This window comes from Miniopterus natalensis, chromosome 22, assembly GCF_054644295.1.
Source record: "Miniopterus natalensis isolate mMinNat1 chromosome 22, mMinNat1.hap1, whole genome shotgun sequence".
Taxonomy (NCBI): Eukaryota; Metazoa; Chordata; class Mammalia; order Chiroptera; family Miniopteridae; genus Miniopterus; species Miniopterus natalensis.
The window spans coordinates 12,659,307-12,682,067 of NC_142102.1; the positions used below are offsets into that span (position 1 = coordinate 12,659,307).

General features: G+C 47.8%; 2 protein-coding genes across 3 annotated transcripts; both read right to left on the reverse strand.

The window, feature by feature from the left end:
* Positions 1 to 191: 191 nt before the first annotated feature.
* On the reverse strand, positions 192 to 1,543 carry NMB (neuromedin B). 2 transcript variants are annotated; one of them, XM_016217138.2, is made up of 3 exons: positions 1,390 to 1,543; positions 661 to 833; positions 192 to 444 (listed from the first exon to the last, which is right to left on the reverse strand). In XM_016217138.2, the coding sequence occupies exons 1-3, from the start codon at positions 1,541 to 1,543 to the stop codon at positions 283 to 285; spliced, it is 489 nt and encodes a 162-aa protein (XP_016072624.2). In that variant the 3' UTR covers positions 192 to 282. The 2 variants fall into 2 exon arrangements, with proteins under 2 accessions (XP_016072624.2, XP_087685210.1); XM_087829084.1 differs by having other exon boundaries at positions 318 to 449.
* Positions 1,544 to 4,115: 2,572 nt separating this feature from the next.
* On the reverse strand, positions 4,116 to 22,623 carry SEC11A (SEC11 homolog A, signal peptidase complex subunit). Its single transcript, XM_087829172.1, has 6 exons — positions 22,478 to 22,623; positions 17,432 to 17,541; positions 13,334 to 13,483; positions 10,833 to 10,952; positions 4,835 to 4,892; positions 4,116 to 4,637 (listed from the first exon to the last, which is right to left on the reverse strand). The coding sequence occupies exons 1-6, from the start codon at positions 22,526 to 22,528 to the stop codon at positions 4,587 to 4,589; spliced, it is 540 nt and encodes a 179-aa protein (XP_087685298.1). The 5' UTR covers positions 22,529 to 22,623; the 3' UTR covers positions 4,116 to 4,586.
* Between the last annotated feature and the right edge of the window lie 138 nt (positions 22,624 to 22,761).

Here is a 22,761-nt window from a genome sequence, read left to right on the forward strand (position 1 = left end):
CGTGGCTGCAGGGGCCGGGCGCACAGCGGGCGCTGAGGACCCGCTCGCCGAATGAATGAGCTCAGGGGCGGGAGCCCGAGTCAGTGCCAGGCGGGTGGCGCCGCGTGTTCTGGGCTTCCTGGAGCCAGCCGCATCTGCAGCCCCCCTTCCCTCCCATCCCCCCAAACGTGCTGGAAGGAGAGGACCACACATTCGGTGTAAAGAGCAGGGTTTTATTCATAACTTCAGCAGGAACATAACTTGTGTCTGCATTGGCGACATGCCTGGTGGCCCGACCAGAAATCACAGTAATGGAGCAACAGAGATTCCAGCCCAGGATTTACATCCAAATGGGGCCACCGCCAGGGTCCCATTCAGCATCTTTCCCGGGTGGGCACAGTCTGAGCCTTGGCGCTGTGTCCTCACTAACGGCGTCACTCCCGCAGCATTTGCACCAGCGGCCTCCTGTACTGAAGGGGAGCAGAGGAGCTGGCCTGGGCGGAGGGGCCAATAATGGGACCCTGCCATGCCTAAGTGTCAGACATCCCGAGTTAGACAGGGACGGGCTCTCGCCTGAGGCAGGCCCATCACACCCTGGTCGGGCAGGCACACCCTACACCCAATGCTGGACCCAGGGGCAGCCCCGGCTGAGCCTCTCCTGGGCCTGGGGGGCTGGCTCACCTGGGTGTGAGGTGCTGGGCCTCGGGGGCTCACGCCCAGAGCTTTCTTCAGCAGGAGGATCCTGAGCAGATCATGACTCAGCTGCAGTCTCTGGTCCCCCAGGTGGATGTGGGGAGCTGTCCCCTGTAGGGATGGGCTAGGGGGCTCCAGACTCTTCTTGCCCATGAAGTGCCCTAGAAAGGAGGTGCCGAGGCACAAGGAAGTCAGAGAGTGGGGGTCCCATGGCAGTGGGAAAGCCCCAGTCCCTCCCATCCCTCGGTCTCACGGCGGGAACATAGGCGCCTTCCTCCTCACCAAGGAGCCATAAAGACCCCTGCTGGTGGCAAGGCCTGTATCTCAACTTTTCCTGAACCGGTGGAGAGGCTGGCACAGCCAGGGGGAGGCGGGATGGGCCAGGCCGGGAGAAGCTCGGCCAGGTGTGCAGGAAGGAGCCGAGAAAGAAGAGGCCAGTGGGAGGAGGTGCGGGGGAGACACGCGGGGCTGGGCGAGGCAGGAGTCTTGCTCCGGGGAAGGGGCGCCGGCTGGCAGGCAGGTCAGGGTGGGGCGCGGCTGTGCCCGAGCCCCTGAGTGATCTTAGCAGCTGCCTGCCTGCCGGGGCCTCGGGCTCCCTGCTGCCGAGCAGCTGGGCTCCAGGGCCCAGCCCAGGCGCCGACGGCTGAGGGGCGGCCGGAGGGGAGAAGGGGGTGAGCGCTCGGTGGTGGCACGCGCTTGCCCGGGTCCCAGACTTACCGGTGGCCCAGAGGTTGCCCCGCGGGTGCACCCGGATTCTGCTGCCCCGCAGGCGCGGCTGCGGGAGATCCCAGCTGAGGGCGGCGCCGGCCGCGAGCAGGGCGAGGAGCAGGACGCGGCCGAGCCGCCGCGCGCCCCCCGCGCGCAGGGCCATGGCTGAGGCTCGGCTCCCGCGCCCTCCTGCCCGCTTTAAACCCGCGCCCCGGGGGCGGAGCCTGCGGGGGCCCGCCCCGCCCCGCCCCGCCCCGCCGGCCCTTCTCGGGTCTCCGGCAGGGCCCCCAACCCGCACTCCTGCCGCAGGGGCACCGCTTCCGCGGGTGCGCTCCCCGCCCCGAGCCCCCCACCTTCACGCTAAGGCCCTGGCCCCCCTCCCGCTCCGCCTCTAAGCGGACAAGTGGGGACCAGGCCGCCTCCCCTGGGGTCACCCGCTGGCGCCCTGCAGAGAGGTACCGGGGGACCTGCCCCGCCCGGGACCCGCCTCCCCCGGAGCGGCGGCAGGAGCTGGGACGTCCGCCGGACCGGGGGGGGGGGGCGGGGGGGGGGACGACGACGACACGCGGCCTGGGCGCCGCCTGCTGGAGCCGGGCTCCGGGTGGGTCGGAGCGAGCACTGGGCCGGGAGCCCCCGCAGGCGGCAGGTGCGACATCCTCCCGCCCTGCCCGCTAACACCGCATTTCCTACAGATGTGTGCGTGGGCCCCAGGGCCGCCTGGCCGGGGCGCCGCCTCATGAGTGGGCGACGCTGCTCCGAGTAAGCCTCCCTCTGGCTTAAAAGTGCAGAGCACTGTGCTAGGCACCGCAGGAGGCAGACAAAAGAGAGGTCCCTGCTCCCGAGGGAGGTCACCATGTCCCGGGGGAGGGGAGTACACGGAGTGATGACAAAGGACGACCCCTGGGCCCCGGACCCTTCCCTGAAACTCCACACAGGGCGGCTGCCACAGAACCTGCGGGATAACGGCTCTGCTACTAGGCTTGCCAGCTCCACGGGACCCCTCCCCGCAGGGGAAGCGGGCACGAGAGGCGGCTCACCATGCTGAGCTCCCGTGAGCACGACACAGAGGACAGGCGAGGGGCACTGCGCTGGGCGCTGGCTCTTCCTCCATCTCCTTGCCTCTCACCCCACCTGGCACTTACACCTCTCCGTCCTCACTGCTCAGCATGGTGTAGATACAGCTCTCATCGCCTCCCTAACAGCCCCGCATCCACCCTGTTGCCTCTGGCCCTCGATGCAGCAACTGGTGGGAACACAGGCGCTGGCACCGAGTGCTGCCCCGCTTAACCGCTTCAAGGAACCTTATTTGGCAGGTTCGCCTCTCTCTCCAGCTGGGAACAGCCCAGATGTCACACTGGAATCAGACTTCGGTCCGTTCTGACCCTCAGGGCAGATGCTGCTTTCCCGAACCACACCCAGGCTGCCCTGCGCGGTGATGCCCCACCAGCTGAGCCACCCCAGCCAGGGCTCAGGTCCCTTCCTTAGTCTCAGATTAAGGAAGGGGCTGCAGAATCAGGAAAACAGCAGAATCTTTTGAGGTGTGAAAGGGAGAATCAGGGATATTCTGCACAATTTCCCAGAGTCAGAAACTGAAACTGTCAAAATAAAATTTTTTAAAGGCCATATTCACAACACCTCCCTCTAAAGAGGAAGGGTGACAATCCCCACGGGTTCGAGGAGCACTTGTCAGCTGTGGTTTGCCAAGTTTCACCCTCACTGGGATCATTAACAGCCATAACCAGGGCCTGCAGGCTGAAGCCTCCTTAATGGATCCAGGACAATTCTTTCCACAGGGGAGGCCTCAGAAGGCCAACTGTCCCTCTTCTTGTTCCATTAGCGTTAGTGTGAACCAATTCCCACTTCAGTGGGAATGAAGAATAGAAACTGTGCACTTAGCCCAACACTGAAAACCTGTTTACTCTGAGATTTCACATAACTATAAGGAGAAAACAAAGAATTAAGAGTATCTTGCGCGCCCGGCCCGCATGGCTCAGCAGTTGAGCATCGACCTATGAACCAGGATGTCTCGGTTTGATTCCTGGTCAGGGCACATGCCTGGGTTGCGGGCTTGATCCCCAGTAGGGGGCGTGCAGGAGGCAGCCGATCAATGACTCTCATCATTGATGTTTCTCTCTCTCTCCCCCTTCCGCTCTCTGAAATCAATAAAGACATGTTTAAAAAAAAAAGTATTTTGTGCTTCAAAGACATGGGCTACGTTCCCTACTTCCCTGACTCCCTCCCTGCCTCCAGAGTAAATGAGGAAAACACCTGAGCCTTGGTATTGCTACTGGAAACCTTGCCTCCTGAGGTCTGCAGAACTTACGGGGACAGATCCAGGCAGATCGGAGTCTAAAGGAAACAGTGGCCTGCTTGCCTCCTCCAGAGGGGGAAACCCACTGCCTCAGGCAGACAGGGCTGCCAGTGTACAAAAGGTTGGGTCTACAGCAAAGTGAGATTTTCTGGACCTCTCAGCAGCGCCGGCTGGGTTTACATACATCTGCGTCACACCCTGGTGAAGAATGAATTTTGTGACTAAGAGATGCTCTATGAACGTCAATGGCTACTTTGACTTCACAAAAACAAAAAACACAACAAATAAGCAAACAAAGAAACAGCTGGCAGTTTGAGGACAACCTTCTTAGGGGGAGGACTGTTCACATCTCCCCAGGGGGCGCTGGGCACCAGCACTAAAAGGCAAACTGCAGAAAGTTTTCCCGACAAACACAAGTCAGGGATAAAGGGTTCAATATGCAAAGTCTTTTATTTAACATTTTGAAACGTTAAAACTTCCAACCACCTCAGCATACGCCATTCCCATCACAGGGAGGAACAGGCGGCTTCAGACTCGGGCAGAGCTGCGTGCTCCTGACAGACTCTGCAGGCACTTTAGAAGTGAAGCTTGGCTTCAAAATACAAACACTGGGGGCTTTGGCTCAACCTTTTAATATAAAAAATTCACTGATGTACAAAAATGCGAAAGTGTGACGACAACATATGAAATCCTGTGACTGAGTCCCCGAGGAGCGCGCAGTGGTGCGCGCACACCCGCCCATACAGACTCTGGGTGGAAACATAAACTAATGCAAACCAGTGCTACCAAGAAGGGCCGGCGTGTGCGCTCCACTCCACCAATCACAGACCAACATCTACCACAAACATCAGTAACACAGAGTATGGGCACCTCCCAGGACCAGCAAGGCAGCTTCTTACTCACGATGGACCAGCACAAATAAACCCAGCAGGAAGAGCACTGCATACTGGAAGAGAAACAGAGCCAGTCAGAGGCCTCACACGTGCACGCGCCCTGACTCAACAAATAAACCGGCCTTTGTAACCAGACCATATCGTCCGACTATCCAATTAACCTTCTATATTTAAGTGCAACCCATTTAATAGTTCCCCAAACTTAGCCAAAGATCACGTTTTTAATGAAACATAAAGTACAGGATCTTACCTTAAATTTAGGATAGTCATTCATGAGGATCGTCACAATCCCAATATAAGGAACAAATCTAAACAAAGAAACAAACAAAAAGCTGATCGTCACAGAACTTCGCAAGTAGCTATTATTACTTACTGAGCATGCTCAGTATCTTCCACGGAAAACCAATTTCTGGTTTACAAAGTCCATCTGTATATACCGTTGTCCTATCAGACCCTTTCAACAGCCCGTGATAGGGAAGTTAGGGACATCCATTCTATAGATGAGGAAACAGATGCTCCTGGCCACGGCACGTGGCTTCTGTGGCAGAACCAGTACCGAATCCGAGTTTAGACATCTATTTGGTGGCTCTAATTCAACCTGCTGACTCAGTGCTGGGGCTGGGTTGTCGCCATGACCTTCACGTCGGGAGCTGTCAATCTAGTTGGAGAGACAAGGCAAACAGCCGGGACATGACAAGGTCCTTCATGCTAAGTGTCCAGAAGGGAGTGTAAGAGCCTATTCCAGTCCTTAACAGGTCCTCAGCCTCATTCATCAGCCACCTGTAATCTGGCTTTGGCTCTCTTAACCCTGAAACTTTCCAGAGCAGTTTAAGTCACTGCACGCAGCTGACCAGTCTCAGCTCCCCTCCTCTGTTCTGCAGCCTCTGACTCTGACGACCGCGAGCTTGCCCTCGAAACCCTTCTTGGTCTGTAACACATACGCTTCGACTTCTCCTTTGTGTTTTTCACTAGTTCATTCTTTCTTCTTGCCCTTAAACTAGGTAAAAGCACCTGCTCAACAATCTCACAGCACCTGACATAGTTCCTTCATCATGATTTTAATGGCATATTAGTTGTATAACTAGCTGTACAATGTCTGTCTCTCCTACTAGACTCTAAGCCGATCTTGTGCACAACATATCCTCAAGGGCAAACAACACCTTGCACACAGTAGGCATCCAGTCACTACCGTCTCACTCAATCTATGTCCAGGCCTCTTCTTTTCTCTTTCCCTTGGGGATCTCATTTTCTCCCAGGACTTCAATTCTCCCCTCAATGCAAAAGACTCAACATAAGAGCTTGGGGAAGAGGAAGTCAGCAGGGTACTATCGACGTGGGCGGAAACTGACTGGACCTGAGTGGACGGGTGATGCTGTCCTGCACCCTGTACAAGAGAAGGGAGGGTGGGCTGAAGGACAGCATGACCTTTGCATATTTTAAAATAGCCCAGATAGCCCTAGCCAGCTTGGCTCAGTGGTTCGAGCGCTGGCCCAAGGACAGAAGGGTCCCGGGTTCGATTCCAGCCAATGGCACGTCCCTCGGTTGTGGGCTTGATTTTGATTCCCTGGCCCTGGTCGGGGCGTGTATGGGGGGCAACCAACCAATGTGTCTCTCCTGCATTAACGTTTCTTTCTCTCTCTCCCCCTTCCACTATCTCTGAAAAGCAATGGAAAAAATATCCTCAGGTAAGGATTAAAAAAGGAAATAAAAAAACAAAATAGCCCAGATACTTTCACTCCGAACATCCACAACCTTTGCAGCATGCCAAAGGTGCACAGACAGAAATCACCTCCCACATAACACCTCCACTACCACCTAACACCTCCACCATCAAAGTCTTGGGCAAACTTAAAAAACAGAAATTTTGTTTTTGGTACATTTCACTTCCTTCCAAGAACTCCTCTTACTTCCTGTCTCCTGTCCTACCCTGTCCTGCCCCTCTCCCTCTGGCAGCATTACCCAGACCCACCCCCTCCACCCCTCCACCTCCACTCCCCATTTGTTAAGTTGCTGTTTCTTGAAACCTAGACCTCCTTTGTCAAAATCACTCGAATACCGGTTAAAAATGCAGATCACTGTATCTTCTCCAGATTTACTAATTGGACCATCTCTGGAAGGTAGAGCTCAAGCGATGTTTCTGCACACTGAGCACAAGAAGCGCTGCTCTAGCACACGGCATGCATGCAACAGACATGTGGTGGCAAATGTCACCCCTCAGAGGGCCCACATGTGGTTTCCACCCCGAAACCTCTGAGAATAGCAGTCACTGCAGAATGGCACAGCTATCAGAGGGCAGAGAGAGGGTCTCTAGATTTTTAACACAAGCATTTTCCTTTTTAATGTAATAACTCTTTGATGTCATCTCTTTTGTCTCATTTATTACACCTTCATGAAAGCAAGAGCTTTCAGTAAAGGTAAATCACCTAATCTGAGAACGTAACAGCAAATGCCTGATGATAAAATGCAGATTAATAGCTATAAAAGCATCAGTGGTTTCTCTATTAAGACAACATCAGGCTGCTAATTCTGGCCATTCTCCTGGGTGGAGACTTTCACTGTTACCTCCTTGCAATGATCCTGATGCTCATAGAACCACACTGCTTGAGTTATCCACAGACACATAAGGTAGCCTATGGCAGGCAGGCCAAAGCCACACAAAAGACCTAATCGTCTGGATCACCATCTCCCTCCGTGGACAGAGACGGCAGAGAGCACAGTGCTGTGATCATCAGTCATCTTCAATTCAATCAGATGCCCTTTTCCCTCCCTGCGAAGATCAAGTCCGCTAAAGCAGAGCTGGCGACAAGTAGAAGGTTCAATATAAGTAAACCAAATGCCACCCACAAGCAAGGCCACCTCTAGCACCAGCCTGTGCCGCGTCACCCTGAAGGCAGGGAGTGCAGATGTGCGTGTCCTGTGTGTCCTGGATCAAAGTGCTGTGAGGGAGCCTCAGGAGGAGGAAGAGCGCCTGCTGAGGTCGTAGCGGAAAACAGTTTTGTCAGAAGTTAAGAGAGATCTGTATCTGAGAAGTGCGGACTCCTGTAGCGGACTTAAAAAGGACCACGGTGCCCATCCCAGAAAAGCCTGGTTCAAGTTAAGTAAAGAGAACCTTTCAAAAGCCTCATCCATAAGCTGGCTGACTTCCGCCAACAGCAGCTCAGTCGCTCTGCTCCTATTTTTACTTGTTTTCAATGTCGAGATGTCTCCACTCCGTGACCCACCAGCTTTCACTCCTTCCTCCAGTGCTGTCAGCTCTTCTTTCACTAACAGGTCCTCTTGTTTTTTAACTCCCTGAATTTAGAAAGAATCACTCCTATTAAACGCTTAGTTGGCTCAGTATTACTTTCATTTTCTAAAAGCCAGACATAAAAAACTTCATAGTGTAAGATTCTGTTTATGTAAAATGTCCAGAGCTGGCAATCCAGAGAGACAGAAAGTAGATTAGTGGTTGCCAGGGGCTGCAGGGGAAAGCGGTTGGGGAGTGACTGCAAATGAGTGGAGGCTTTTTCTGGGGTGTGGGAGTGTCCTGGAATGCGATAGTGGTGATGGCTGCACACACCTTATGAATATAGTAAAACCTAATGAATTATATTCACTTTAAAGTGATGAATTTTATGTCCCAATATATGTGAATTATATCTCAACAAAGTGTCTTTAATTTGTTTTAGTTAGGGCCTTAGTCCTGTGTGCAGGCAGCTGTCGGAAAAACCCCACATTGCATTGTTTTTAACGCATGAAGACATTCGTACCACAGTCACAGAATGACCTGCAGGAAAGCTCTGTCCTCAAAGTCTGGGTACAGTGTGACTCTGAAATATCAGTTTAGGGCTTTATAAACACAATTTCCACAGAAGGAGGTGATACAGCCCATTAAGTGTCAAGGTAAGCGGCGGCATAATCAGCGGAAAGTGAATTTGCGCAGCTAAGATCCTGTGCCCTGCTGTTCATGCCCAGATGTCTGTACCTCATGGAAAGTTACCTACTTCAGAAAGTACCGGCTTTATACTTCTTTATTAAAAGCCACAAAAAGGTCTGTATCTTCAATGTTGGAATTTAGAAATAGCATTGCATATCGTTTAGATAGGGTGGTGCATCCTTTACCCAACAGGGGCCCTTGTGAGCAGACAGAGCTGCATTAAGCACCTATGAAGATCCAGATAAAGGGACACACTGTCATTCTGGTGGGAGTGTAAATAAAACACGATGGCAAGAGTTGTGGAAAGCCTTCTGTGTCACCCAGTAATTCCACCTCTAAGAATGGACTGTGAAGAAATGACTGGCAGAGGCACTGAAATATATGTAACAAGGACACTCGTCCTAACATTGCTCATAATTTAAAAAATGGAAAAAATCAAAGTGTCCAAGAACAGTGGACTGTCTAAATAAAAATGGTCTATGCATATAGTGGACTAGCATAGAGCTTTGAAAATGGTGATACGGAGATAAATCTTATGATTTGCAAAGATACTGATGACTTTGGGGGATGAAGGAGGCTATAAATTGTGACCATTCTTTCCCTATACACGGAATGTGTTTCTGAATGTGCCCCCCCCCCCCCTTTATACATTGAGGCTAAAAAACCATACACCAAGAAGTTAACTATTTCTGGAGGGGGAGCCGAAGAAGAGAAGTGACTTTGCTTTTTGATGACTGTTATTTCCTTGTGTTTCTACAGGAATCTGTACATTTCAAATGAAAGTAAAAACAAAAAGACTCAAAAAGGGTGATGAGTCTGAATACCCATTAATAGCAGCATCATGGGAACCGAGAGAGGGGCAATGATTTCTCAGAATCGCTGGGGATCCCATTTGGATGCTGACGGTATAAAGTCTGGCTCTGTCTTAGGACACGCAGCTCTCCTTAACGGGCGGCACGCACAGCAAACCCCCAGCACTGCCACAGACAAAGCACACGGGCGCTTATTCTTATCAGATCTCTCTGGCCCCACACTGAGCATCTCTCCTGCTGTCACAGTGGCAGCTTCCACTTAGTAACTCGCACTTACTTCTCTGTGGGAACCGATGTTTGCTAGAGCAGCCATTTTCAACCCGTGTGTGAGCCACAACAATTTTTAAAATGTGCAATATCTGACCATTTAGCCAGGGATGCTGACCTCTTTCCCCTTAGATTGTCAAATAAAACAATGACAACAGTAACACAGCAACAGCCGTCCGGTGTGAACGAGTCAAAATCATACCTACTTTTTTGGTCAGATCGGCAAAAAATGTATCTTTGGGTGTGCCGCAGAATTTTAGTAATTAGCTCACGTGTGCTGGGATGAAAGGGCTGAAAAGTGCTGCCCTGGAGAAATCCCTCTGAACCCACATTGTCTGTTCTAGGTCGGGAGCAGGTGCTCTCCCAGCAGGAAGAATGCCTGCCAGGCGGTATCTGAACAGCGGGACCCAGCAGCTGCTGGTTTCACAACTGCTGTGCCTGTGATTCTGGCGTGAGGGCTAAGAAAGTGGGCTCCGGGTCAGCCAGCCACTTACCCTCAGTGTCCTAACTCGGCTGTGTTTCCTCATCTATAGAATGGAAATATTAGGGTTGTTCTGAGGTTAAAAGAGGTAATATTTGCAAAGCACTTAGGATGAATCGCTGGCACATAGTAAGCCCTAAGAAACGTCAGTTATTGTTAATACTAGTAAGAGCATGAAGGGAGTTACAATCCGTACTTCCTCATACCAGTCACTTCCAATTCCTGTCCTCCACTCATCTGTTCTCCTGATAAAATCTGAAATAAACAGGCTTTATATAACTTTTAAATTTCATTTGACCTCAATAATTTCAAGACTAGAAATAAAACAGTGTGGAATAAATTAATATGATCAAGTTAATGCAGATGAACACTTTAAGTTGCCGACTCAGTCAATCCTTAAGAAATGTAAGTTTCACGAAGCAGGATTAAAACTGCTCTGGATTCCCAGAGCCCAGCAGAGTACAGACATCTGAGTACATGGATGGTGGTGCCTAACATTTCTTAACGGAATTAAAGAAACAAATGAATTTTTAAGTCACTGCAGCTCATCACTAACACTCTATTCCTTTACTGGGCCCCATTTCCTCCCCTCTGAGCAGTATACCCCAAGTTTTAGATGTACTTTAAGAAGCATACTTTTCAAAGGATACAAGGTGATCTGGTGGAGCCAGGGCCCAACCACTGTCTTCAGCTGTGTGTGACCAGACAACATGACCGAGAGGCCACGTTTCAAGAGACATGAAAAACCCAGCACACGCTCTTCTATACTCACCCCCTTGCTCGCCCCACGACATCTTTTTTCTCTAGCCAGTGCTGTCCTTGTTTATAGAGGCCTCGGTCATCAACTGCATTATTGTCTCCTTTGGTCAAAAACTTGATATGTCCATTTTGCCTGGAAAGAGTAAGAGGAACCCAGGTCATCAAATACCTCGATGTCATTTCAAAGTATAGAATTTGTTCTTGTTAACCCCAAATTCCCATGGAACTGTGATATTTTATCACCATTCCCAAGATGAAAAAGCATTACTTATTTAGCTAAAAGGATGTTTATAGCTGTGTAGCTTATACTAGGGAAAGACGGGAAACAAGCTAAAAGTCTACATTCAGGAGCTGAAATACTAAGCAAGCGTGAGGGACACTGTTACAAAAGACTAATGACACTGGACTATGTAATGACACTGGAAGATCACATAAACTGCATTAAGAAAAGATTACAAAATAGCATGTACAATTTAATCTAAGTTTTATATGAAAACAAACACAAACCGCCCATTTATTCGAAATACAAGGAGCAAAGGAACACATTAAACCACACACAGGATATGTAAAACTACACATTGACTCAGTTTCTTCAACCAGTAAACTACAAAGAACAAAAGAGTTGCGAAACAAATTTACGTATTAAATAAGAGAGACTATAGTCATATCAACCAACTGCAACTGAGAACCTTATCAGAATCTGGGTTCACACTGTTAAAAAAAGCTCCTTGGTTATGTGTCATAGACATTTACTAAAATATTTACATATGACATGATGCAGTATCTACAATTTGATTCAAAACAATACAGGCAGGAAAGGGGGAAAGGTGGTAGTGTAGGTGGGACAGAATTGGCCAGAGATTAGTAATTATTGGGACTGGGTGAAGGTACATGGGAGTTCACTGTACTGTTCTACTTTTATGTGTGTTAGAAATTTTCCATATTTAAAAACTAAGAGGAAAAATAACAGCACCTTATTTAATCAGAAACTGCCTAGTTTAATTCTTCTAAAGAACATGAGGTTTCTAGTAATTTTAAAATTTAATTGAAGGCAAAGGACATTTTACAGTTGATTAAAACCATCTTAACATCAGTTCAAGTGAGTCTGGGTTAACCACTAACCAGAAGAAAATGAGCTTCGACTCCTACTGACTCATCTTCACTGAGATGCTAAACCAGAAACTGGCCCACTAGACACTAAATCTGCAGATGAAACTAAATTGGGAGGTGTTGCAAACACCAAAAACAGCTAGGTGCAAGCAGCCACATTAAAAGTGAGATTCCAACAGGAAAAAATGCAAATATATACAGAGAAAAAGAACCTGCAGCTGACAACTCAGTAAGTGAACGAACATCTGAAAAATGCTGGTGGGGGAAAGGGGACAGGTACTGAGAGGGGCTAGTGCAAGCCTGAAAGCCAGGAGCAGCGGGAGGCGAGCCAGTCCAGCCATGAAGGTAACTGCGACCACACAGGCGGAGGAAAGGAAAACCAAGGAGCAGGAGAGGAAGACTCCAAGAAGGAAAGGGACGCTCCGGGGGTCTCTGCTCTTTCCAAAGGCTGGATCTGCCAACCAACCAAACATACCCCCAAGAATACAGTCAGGAGACTCCAGTCGCTGTAGCTGTTTGAAAAAGCACAGGTCTCCTTCATCCAGTTGACAGTGTGACAAATATCCTCTGGTGGCACCAGCTCAACTCATAGGCCCCCTCTAAGGAGGGGACACCCTCTAAGGAGCTCAACATGCTTACAATTTAATTCAACCATCACAATACTGTGATGGTAGGAAGGAGGAGATGACCTCTTTATAGACAGCAAAAGATAAACTATGCAGTCTGTTTGTAAAACAAAGAGAGAATTATCCCAAATTTAACATCATCTCTGGGTGCTGGGATTACATGGGATTGTTTTCTGTATTTTCCAATGTACACAGCAGCATGTGTAACCGCACACGCACGCACACAGTAATAGTATACTGTTCTTGTGGCCTTTCACTACAATGCAGACAACTGATGCCAAGAAAAGTGCCAACTGTGTTCCTCCATCCCCTCAGAGGCTCTGGGACCATTCCCAAAGAAAGGGGCATGGGCATGTGAGATTTTAAGAGCTGATCATGAGGGGTGGAGGGTAAGGCAAAATGATTTCTGGTGCGTGACGTGCCCGATGCCATTTTAAGCAAGTTGCTCTGAGTGACAGTGACCGCCAGGCCTGTGTCATCTGAAAGGAATGTTCTTATGTAGATACACAGGCCCATTAAGTTGCTGACCGCTTTGAAATAGGCCGGGTTACTGATCTGGTTGGGAACCAAGAAAAACCTTCAGGGAAATAAATGAATTAATAAATAATGATTTTGTTTTCAAATGTTCCCCAAGCCTGCAGACATTCGTAAAAATGTACTGGAAGAAAGGCCTAGGAGTTTCCCACCCTCCTTAACCTTTAGGTTATCAAAATTAAACACCGTGAACACCGAAACATAAAAATATTTTAAAACAAAAAAAGATATCATTTGCACATACTTTTCATGAATCTTCAAGACTCGATGAACTATAGGAATCTCTCTTCCTTCTATTCTAAAAACAACAATTTCTCCCACTCGTATGGGATCTTCAACTCGATTAGTTAGGAAGAGAAGATCTCCTCTATGAAATGCAGGCTCCATGCTGCCACTGGGAGGGAAAGAAGACACAACAGCAAAGAGTCTGAGATTAAATTTACTTTCAAAATTAGACATTCAATAAAACAATCTGAAGCATCACCCTTGATGTATACTCAATACCTTAACAAACATACTGACATAAACGTACACAGTTCTGAAAACATGGTTTCCTCAAATGAGTTACCCTAAAGCTTCTTTAGCTATTAGCATTCACTCACTAGTCCCATTTCAAGCATTACTATTCAAAGGAGATAAATCTTTGAAAAGGGCAATGCTACTAATTCTTTAACCTTTTAAAATTTCAAGTGACAGACAGAATATTAAAGAGTGAACTTTATAATCACTACCCTTATTCCCACTTCATCTGAAAACACTAAACATATTCAAGTATTCAAATGAGCACTGGGTTGTCCTCTCCTGCCATTTAGAAAGATGCAGACCAAGATGACCTTATGATTTCAAGTGATTAAGAGGAACAGCTCATCAAGTCAAAGAACAAACAGCTACAGAGATAATGCCTGTGCTATCAATTTATTTATTTTAAAAAAAGAAACAAGAAAACCAAGGACAGTAGAAGGGATTTCTGCCTGAGAATTTCAGAGATGAGCAAAGAATTCAATTCCATGGCAATTACTGAGGACGAACCTCTCACCTCTCTCTGTTCCACACTGTACCAAGTTCCTCAAAGGTCCTAAGACGTGTCCCTCTCCCTAGGAGACTGACTGAGGCTTAGAGAGGCCTAAAGTTACACATCAAGAAGGCGATAAAGGTGAGATCTGAACCAAGGGAGGCCAACGGAATCCGTTCTCGCTGAGCCAAACTGCCTCCGAGCCACTCTAGAATTTTAAGCAGGAAGCATCATAATAGTATTTGCATTTTAGAACCATCACATCAGAAGCTAGAGTATACAGAAGACATTCAGACATGTACCGAACTAGTAAGTGGGGTAGATGAGAAGGGAGACTGGGAGACCAGCTGCCAGCCTATTACTTATAATTGAACATTTGGCAAATACTAAGAGTGTTATTAAAAAATGGACCCAGGAGAATAAGGGGGAAAATACAGAGAAAAGGGGGTAATACAGAATTACCTCAATTATGTAAGAAATAATACACACGAAAAAGAGACCAAGGTGTTAACAACAATTATATCTCAGAACTATGGGTGACTTAGTTTCATTTAGATTTTGTGTATGTTTTCAACATTTCATATAATGAAAATATACTAACTTTTTTCCTGATTAAAGCAGCATTTTTTAAAGGTCACTACAACACCCCAGGCAGGAAAGGATGGGGGCCTGGAAGAGAACAGCAGCAGGGGACGGCTCTAAAAGGGCAGAACAGGGATTGGGAAAAAAACCAACCTGCTGGCCAAACGGATACCACAGAATGACCCCTGGGCTTTTAACACTGGAAACTGAGCAGATGGCAGTGAGAGTCACAGAAAAATGGGGAAAACCATGGAGTTTCAAGTGCCTGGTTAAGGTGCAGGTGCAGGGGCCCAGTGTGGGGTGAAAACAAAAGTAAAGAAATACAGATGGCAACTAGACACACATAAGTGCGCAGTGACAGGACCTTCAAAGAAATAAAGCAGGGGAACTTTTTACTTTATTACTTTTTAAAAAATTTATTCTTTTTATTGATTTTAGAGATGGGGTGGGGGAGGAAGGAAGGAAGGAAGATGGGTTTGTTGCTCCACCTATTTACGCTTCATTGGCTGATTCTTGTATGTGCCCTGACCAAGGACTGAACTCACAGCCTTGCCGTATCAGGACGATGCTCTAACCAGCAGAGCTACCCGGCCAGGGTCAGGGGAAGCTTTTTAAACATGAAATTAATTATTAGTAACCTTTCTAATATTATTTGATTAAACTGTACTTTTAAATTTAAACATCAGTCACGATAAATTTTGTAAGACATTATATCTAAATCATTTGAATGTTTTAAAATTGACTCCAGCTCCGTAAAGGGAAAGGTTCTGAATGTTCCCTGAAACTCCAGTTAATCAAATAAATAAGGAAGTATTTGTCTTTATCCCTAATGGCGTAACAAAAGTCCTAGAAGTGGGCTGTCAGTTGGCCTGAGTCCTCTGAGGCATGTTTGGTTCAGGTAAAAATTATATTCCTTGGAGTAACCTGAAAACTGGGCAGGCCACCCAATCACTAAACTGCCTGTCTCTAACAACTGCTCCTTCCGGTCCTGACCAGATTCTCCTCTAAGATGACCTGGTCTCTTACTGCTTGTCTTCAGTCCACACTGGCAATCAGAAAAGCTTAGTAGAGAAACAACCTAGCTACCAAATAACTTACCCAACCACCTGTAAGTCCCAACTGATCACACATTTTCCAGCTACAGCAAAAGTGGACCGTTTTCAGAACCATCAATGGGCAAGTCCTTAGTTTAACCTCCTCCTCACTCCAACATCTTGGGTTCAAAGGTTGTTAGGCTGTCCTTAAACATCTCCACTGAGGAAACGCAGCCTGAGATAATCCCAGAAGCCTCCCCGCAGGAAGCCTCCCCGGGCCCTCTCTCTACACCTGCCCAGAGCCAACCGGGGTGGCTTCCCCTGTCAGTGTTTGAGTACCTCACCCACGGAAGCTCTCCACTGAAGCCAAGACTGACTGGGAACTTGTGGCCACACAATGTTAGAACTGGAAAGGTCTTCTGATATCGTCTAGGCTTAGGACTCGTTTTCTAGATGAAACGACGGTTCAGTGAGTGAGTGACTTGCCCGAGGTTGTAGTTGGAGAGTGAGAGAGATGAAGTGCCAAGTCTCTACACTCTCAGAGCAGCACACTGAACGCTCCCCCAGCTAGTAAAATCCACGCATCTCTGCGGGTCTGTAAAGTTACAGTTGCATCTGATTATTAATAAAAACAGAACTAAGGGATGACTAAGACACCGGAGACCCAGTGCTTCCACCGCCTATTACTGGAAGAATATCCTATGTGACAATGAGGAGTCAAATTCATCTTGCTGAGAGCAGTGAACTGCTAACTGGACTCTAGATAATGTTAGTAATTCAGCTTATGTTTATACTCCATTATCTTCAGAGAAGACTTGGGAGAGCTTACAGAATTAAGCCCCAAATAACACAGAACTATAATGGTTCAATTAAGTAACCAAGTGGTAACTCTCCAAAAATGAGTAAGTTAGGTGTGTTTTTTTCCTTTTTAAATATATCTTTATTGATTTCAGAGAGAGGAAGGGAGAGGGACAGAAAGAGAAACATCAATGATGAGAGAGTCACTGATGGGCTGCCTCCTGCACGCCCTCTGTTGGGGATCGAGGAGCCTGCAGCCCGGGCATGTGCCCTGGCTGGGAATCGAACCCCGATCTCCTGGATCCTAGGTCGATGCTCAACTGCTGAGCCACACCAGCTGGGCGAGTAAATTAGGTTTTTAAAGCACTATTATTAGTAGGAACATAAGGAGGGGAAAGGAAGTACAATGGAGAAAAAAATTCAGTACTGTTTGTCACTTTAAGAGATGGCATCCACACATTCAAGATTCCTGAAGCCTATACATAAGTGATAGTTACAGGTCAGCAGGAAACATGGAAATAAATAGTGATGCTTCTGTACTGACACTGAGAACATGCTGCAGAGAAACTCTTACTCTGGAGTTGATTTGTAATCAACAAACTAACAACTAAATACCAGCCTGATGTATCACAGTGACGTGCAAGACAGAACTTCAGGAAGATACAGTACTGGAACACTTACTTAAGAGATGTGTGGAAACTAAAGCTCAGACAGTAAACGTCTTGTCTTTGGGCCTGAATGTAAAGTGTCTAACATGTTTAGAATTTTTCAGGACTGAGAAATAAATAATAACCGTATTCCAGGCCCTCTCCTGGGAAGGAGTCGTTTCTAGAGGAATTATTCAATTACTCAACATCTCAATTTTCCTCCCAGGCAATGCCATGCAATCCCATGCCTTGAAAAGAAAAAGTATTACCTGAGCACCACTACAATTGGACTTTCACTTCCAGTTATGACCATTAACCCCTTCCAGATCATTAGTGCTGAGGAGACAATCATTCCAAAATTTAGGACTTGATAATACAGCTGTAAGAACAAAGGAGAAGAGATTAGAGCTGTGAGTATCCCCCCCCCAGGAAAGAACTGAGAGTAGGAGCAACTTGAAAGTTCCAAGTAGCACTATTAGGGCAGCTGAAGTTCTGAGTCTTTGAAATTCTGTAATTATTACACCATCAGCATCCTAGAACAGCCCTCTTCCTCTCACCCCAGTCCCCTGCTCCATTTTGTTTGTTAAAATAGGTTTTGTTTATATAGCTTATTATTTTCAGAACCTCTATATAAGTTATTTCATTTGGACTTCACAACCACTAGCTTCAATTCAATCATAGTCATGATACATACCAGCCAACAGTGATGAACCTCTGCTTCTGACTTCTCTAGTCCTTACTTGTCTATAATATTTATTCCTTGATAATCACGGCTATTCAGTGACATTTAATCCCACCCCTCCTTTCACAGCTGAGGAAATTTAGTCTGAGAGAAAGGCAGTGACTTCACCAGTCCTACAGCTTGTCAGTCACATAGTTAGGACTTGGAGGCCAGCCTTCTTTCTGACTTAAATCTGAGAAGCATATTAATCCCAGATCATACAGAACCTTGAATGTACCACTGAAAACGTGAACCTGAAAAGACATCCATAAGATGCTTTAAAGTGAAAAAACAAAAATTTGTGCAAATTAAGCTCACTTTTGCTATTTTAAAAATATACGTGCATGTGGACAATCTAAAGCACAACTGTTCTCATTTTCAAAAATTCAGTATCATGAAAATAAGCACGGGAGACTATTCTAGGTTAAAAAGGACGAGGGAGATACAACCGAGGACAGAAAATTCAGCAAAATAAAAGTGACAGTAACTTTAACTGTCATTTAATGGGCCATAATCTGAAAGTCATGTACTGCTCATTTATCTATTATAGTTATCAAATATACCAGTTATATTTCCAGTCTCATAAGAGATCCCTGAAGTTCAATGTGTAGGATATTTTCACAGAAGTCGGACTTTCAGCAATTTTAAGATAGAAGTGACCAGAGAAGTGAAATGTGCCAGAGCTTGCAAAACAGCAGTTGGCCTCAGTCTTATCTTCGAACCTCAAACTAACAGACTCAGAACCCAAACCACAATTCCCTGCTTTCTAACGCTCAGAAGACACGATCAGAAGCTAGACATAAAACCGATGGCACTGGAAAAACTGAAGCACGTTCACAACAGACACTGTTACTATGGCCCAATAAAGTCACTGCTTGTCCCAGTGAGGCTCTTACAAGATAATGACAACAAAAGTCCCAAGTAGTCAAACAGGCATAATATCAGTAACAGTAAGACAAGTTTCATTTTAAAAATGTTAAACTGTTTCTAAAATCTGACAAATGAAGACATCTATACAACACAGGTACAGTCGCTTCATTCATGACGGGCTCAAATGGAAAAAACAACAAATGTCCACCAACAGGTGAGTAAACAAACTGCCAGTAACTCTAGATACCAGAATACTACCCAGGAAAAGAATGAACTGCTGATAAATACACACAAGGATGAACCTCAAAAATAGGCTGTTTAGGCCAAGCTGGAGTAACAGGGACCAAGCTTACCTCCCTGCCTGCACTAACACCAGGCAGAATATATGAAACTAAGGTTTTCAGACAGTGGACATGTGACTGCATCCAAGTAGCCATAGACTCTGATTACTCGGGGAGCAGAAACAAAGGGGAGCCCTATGACTGCCCAACTCAGACTGGGGCGTTTACAGAGCAAGGACAACGGGGAAACGTAGGCAGACCCTGGAAGCCTCCTTGACTGGAGGGTCAGGAACTGGGAGTTTGGGGCGGTGGGGTGCAAAGGTAGCTAGAGGCCACAGCGGAGGAGGGAATGAGGGTCTCTGCTCAAGTCCTCAGCAGAGAGACGATCAGCGATGACCAATCAGCACAGGCACAGGCACGTGAGGAAATTACCATCCAAGGAGCAGATGGAACAACTCTCAACACTCATATGGGGCAGGAATAGCTGGAGCCCTTGAAATAACAGCAGACTTCTTGAAAGTACTAGGAAAAAACTATCAATCTAAAATTCTATACCCTGAGAAATTTTTTTCCAAAAATGAAGGCAAGCCCTAGCTGGTGTGGCTCAGTTGACTGGGTGTCATCCTGTGTACTGAAACGTCGTGGGTTCGATTCCAAGTCTGGGCACATGCCTGGGTTTCGGGATCAAGGCCCAGGACAGGCTGCGAGGAGGCAGCGGGTTGATGTTTTGCTCTCATATCAGTGTTTCTCGCTCTCTAAAAATCAATAAAAAATATGTTTTAAAAATGGAGGGGGAAAAAAAAGCCTTTTCAAAGGCACCAAAACTAAAATAATTCATTACGAGCAGACCTACATTACCAAAAAAAAAAAAAAAAAAAAAAAAAAGTTTTTTAAAAAGTCCTCCAGGAAAAAAGAAAATACCAAATGAAATCTGGATTTACACACAGAAATGAAGCACTCTAGATATAGTATATGTTGGTAAATATATTTTTTTTCTTATTTAAAATTTGTGGGAGGCACCTAAAGTAGAACATAGAATTTTATAGCAGTAAAAGCCTCAGATTATATGTTGTATTTTTGTTTATACTCAGTTCAAATATTTTGTAATTTCCCTTGTGATTCTCCTTTGACCTATGTGTTATTTAGAAATGCACTGTTTGATTTCCAAATATTTGTAGATTTCCCAAAGCAAGCCTCCACTTTAAAACACGAGGAAAAACAAATGAAACCCAAAGTAACTCAGAAAGGAAATACTATAAAAACAGGATAGCTGCGTAGAAGACAGAAGCATAATTTTGCTTTTATCTTTATTTGAAGTTAAATATGATGAAAAGGTGTGTCTAGATGCTGGGTTGACAAAGGATTGACTACAGTCATTTAGTACTTTGCCAACTTGGCTAACTAAGCTTGAACTAGGTTTCCCCAAACTCCCCTCCCTGTATGGTTCTGGTTAGAGGTGGCCAAAGGAGAAATTTGCCCAAGATCTGAAAGGTGAAAGGGAAGCAGGTGCTGTTCTGTTGAAGGCCACTGTGGTTAGGCGTGAACCATTAAGGGCCTGGCAGAATCCAGCTCGTCCTCCCACTCCCAGGCTCTATGTCTAGCTCATCGGAATAACAGAGACCAGTGTAGAGGCAACAGCCTTACGCTTCATCCACTCTCCTTTGGTGTGGTCCACTCCGTCAGCCAGATGTGACACTCCCCGATTCCAGGGCAAGCATGGGTCTGTCTACCCATCACAGCACTTCAGAAGAGCTAGTTAGTGACACTTCTGATGCTCTACCTCTCAGTTTTACTCTGACTTATCCAGCTTCTCCCACAATTGCGTTAAGATCTTACTCCTGCCCTGGCCAGTTTTGATCAGTGGTTAGAGCATCGGCCTGCGGACTGAAGGGTTCCAGGTTCAATTCTGATCAAAGGCATATACCTCGGTTGCAGGCTTGATCCCCGGCCCTGATGCGGGGGTGGGGTGTGTGTGCAGGAGGTGACCACCCGATGTGTCTCTCTCACATCGATATCGATGTCTCTCTCTCTCTCTCTCTCTCTCCCCCTTCCACTCTCTCTGAAAAAGCAATGAAAAAATATCCTCACGTGAGGATTAAAAAAAAAAAAAGTATTATTCCTCTAATGAATCCCTTAAATCGTAATATTTATAGTGGTTCTGCTTCCCAGACTAAACCTGACCAAAAAACCATGTTTTTCAGACAAAGCTTTCTGCCCTGTGGGTATCTCACCTCCTTCCCTGAAGTCAGAAAAGAGACCTATTTGGAGAAGAGGAATTATAATCACAATTCCTGCTTAAGCGGAGCTCATCTCCAGTGTCCAAGGCTTGTGCCACCTGGCCATGGGAATGAATAATCATGCTCGTCTCCATGTCCGTGGAAAGGATATTGTGGAATAAAAAGAAAAGAAAAACTACTAAAGAAATATGACTTATCAGCCCTGGCTGGGTAGCTCTGCTGGTTAGTGTCCTCTCCATGCGCCAAGGTTGCAGGTTCGATCCCCGGTCAGGACACATACAAGCAGCAACCCATGATGCATAAATAAGTGGAGCAACACATCCATGTTTCTCTCTCTCTCTCAAATCAATTAAAAAAAAAAAAAAAAAGATCTAAGCAGCGTAGCAAGTAAAGGCCCTAATTCTCACTATGGTGCTGTAGATTTTGCTCCAAGTTACATAGGATCAAGCGTGACGCCTGGGTGCGCTCCAGACGACGGTGCCCTTGGATAGTGCGTGTAATTTATAACTTAGTTTTACCTGGAATGACCTTGTGTGGGGGTGGGGCGGTGGGTGAGTGGGTCACGGAGGCTAACGCTTGTATTTTTAACATCAAAACCTGAGCGATTCGTTACGCAGCCAAGTCCCACACGGAGTGAAGACTTCAGGACAGAAATCAGGAGACGTAAATGTCAAGGTCCCCGTGCCACTGAGGTCGGGCGGGTTCCGACGGCTGCCCCCCGAGGCTGCACGGGCCCGGCCCCGGGTCAGACGGGGCCCGGGGCGCACCCGGCGCGGAAGCAGCGGCCCGGCCTCCCCGGGCCCACCGCGCCCTTCCCGCCGGCAGGGCGCTGACCCTCGTCTCCGGGGCCCTCGGCAGCCGCCTCGCCGCGTCTGAAACAAGACGACAAGCGGCCCCGACACCCCTTCCTCCCCCCGGCAGAGGGTGGCCCCCCCCGTTTCCACCCGCGCCTCTGCCCCACGGGGAGGAAGGGAAGGTGAAGACCCGGCTTTCCGCTCCGCCCCTACGAGGCCCCGAGTCACTCGGGGCTGGAAACACGGGGCGGCGGCGACCGCGGCCCGCGCGCGGCCTCGGGCCCCACAGAGGGTCCGACCAGCGGGGCGTCGGGCCCCGGGGGGGGGGGGGGGGCAGGGCCGCGGGGCCCCGCAGCGGCAGCGTCGGAGGGACGAGGGGAGCCCCGGGAAACAGCGGGGCGGCCAACCTCACCTGCCGCTTGTTCATCCGCCGCACGTCGTCCAGAAAATCGAGAGACAGCATGGTGGGGCCGGCGACGGCGACACCGGCGGCGGGCAGCGCGCGAGGCGACCGGCGGGCGGGACGACCGACGCCGGGCTGAGCTCGCGCTGGACGGGACCCCGCCGCGCCCTCGCTTCCGCTTCCGGGGCAGCCACCGGCACCGCCCGCCCCTGCGCTGCGGCCGGTGGACGGAGGGACTGACGGCCTCCCTGACCCCGGCCTCGCGGCAGCAGGGCTCGCCCGCCGGACCTCGC

Bases quoted from the DNA above. Each gene is read 5' to 3' on its own strand.
- SEC11A (XM_087829172.1), bottom strand. From the start codon at position 22,528: ATGCTGTCTCTCGATTTTCTGGACGACGTGCGGCGGATGAACAAGCGG. The intron at 17,542-22,477 runs GTGAGGTTGGCC...TTGTTCTTACAG, and splicing joins GGCGGATGAACAAGCGGCAG to CTGTATTATCAAGTCCTAAA. The intron at 13,484-17,431 runs GTAATACTTTTT...TTTCCCTCCCAG, and splicing joins CCAATTGTAGTGGTGCTCAG to TGGCAGCATGGAGCCTGCAT.
- NMB (XM_016217138.2), bottom strand. From the start codon at position 1,543: ATGGCCCTGCGCGCGGGGGGCGCGCGGCGGCTCGGCCGCGTCCTGCTC. The intron at 834-1,389 runs GTAAGTCTGGGA...CCTCCTTTCTAG, and splicing joins GGGCAACCTCTGGGCCACCG to GGCACTTCATGGGCAAGAAG. The intron at 445-660 runs GTGAGCCAGCCC...CCTTCAGTACAG, and splicing joins GCCCAGCACCTCACACCCAG to GAGGCCGCTGGTGCAAATGC.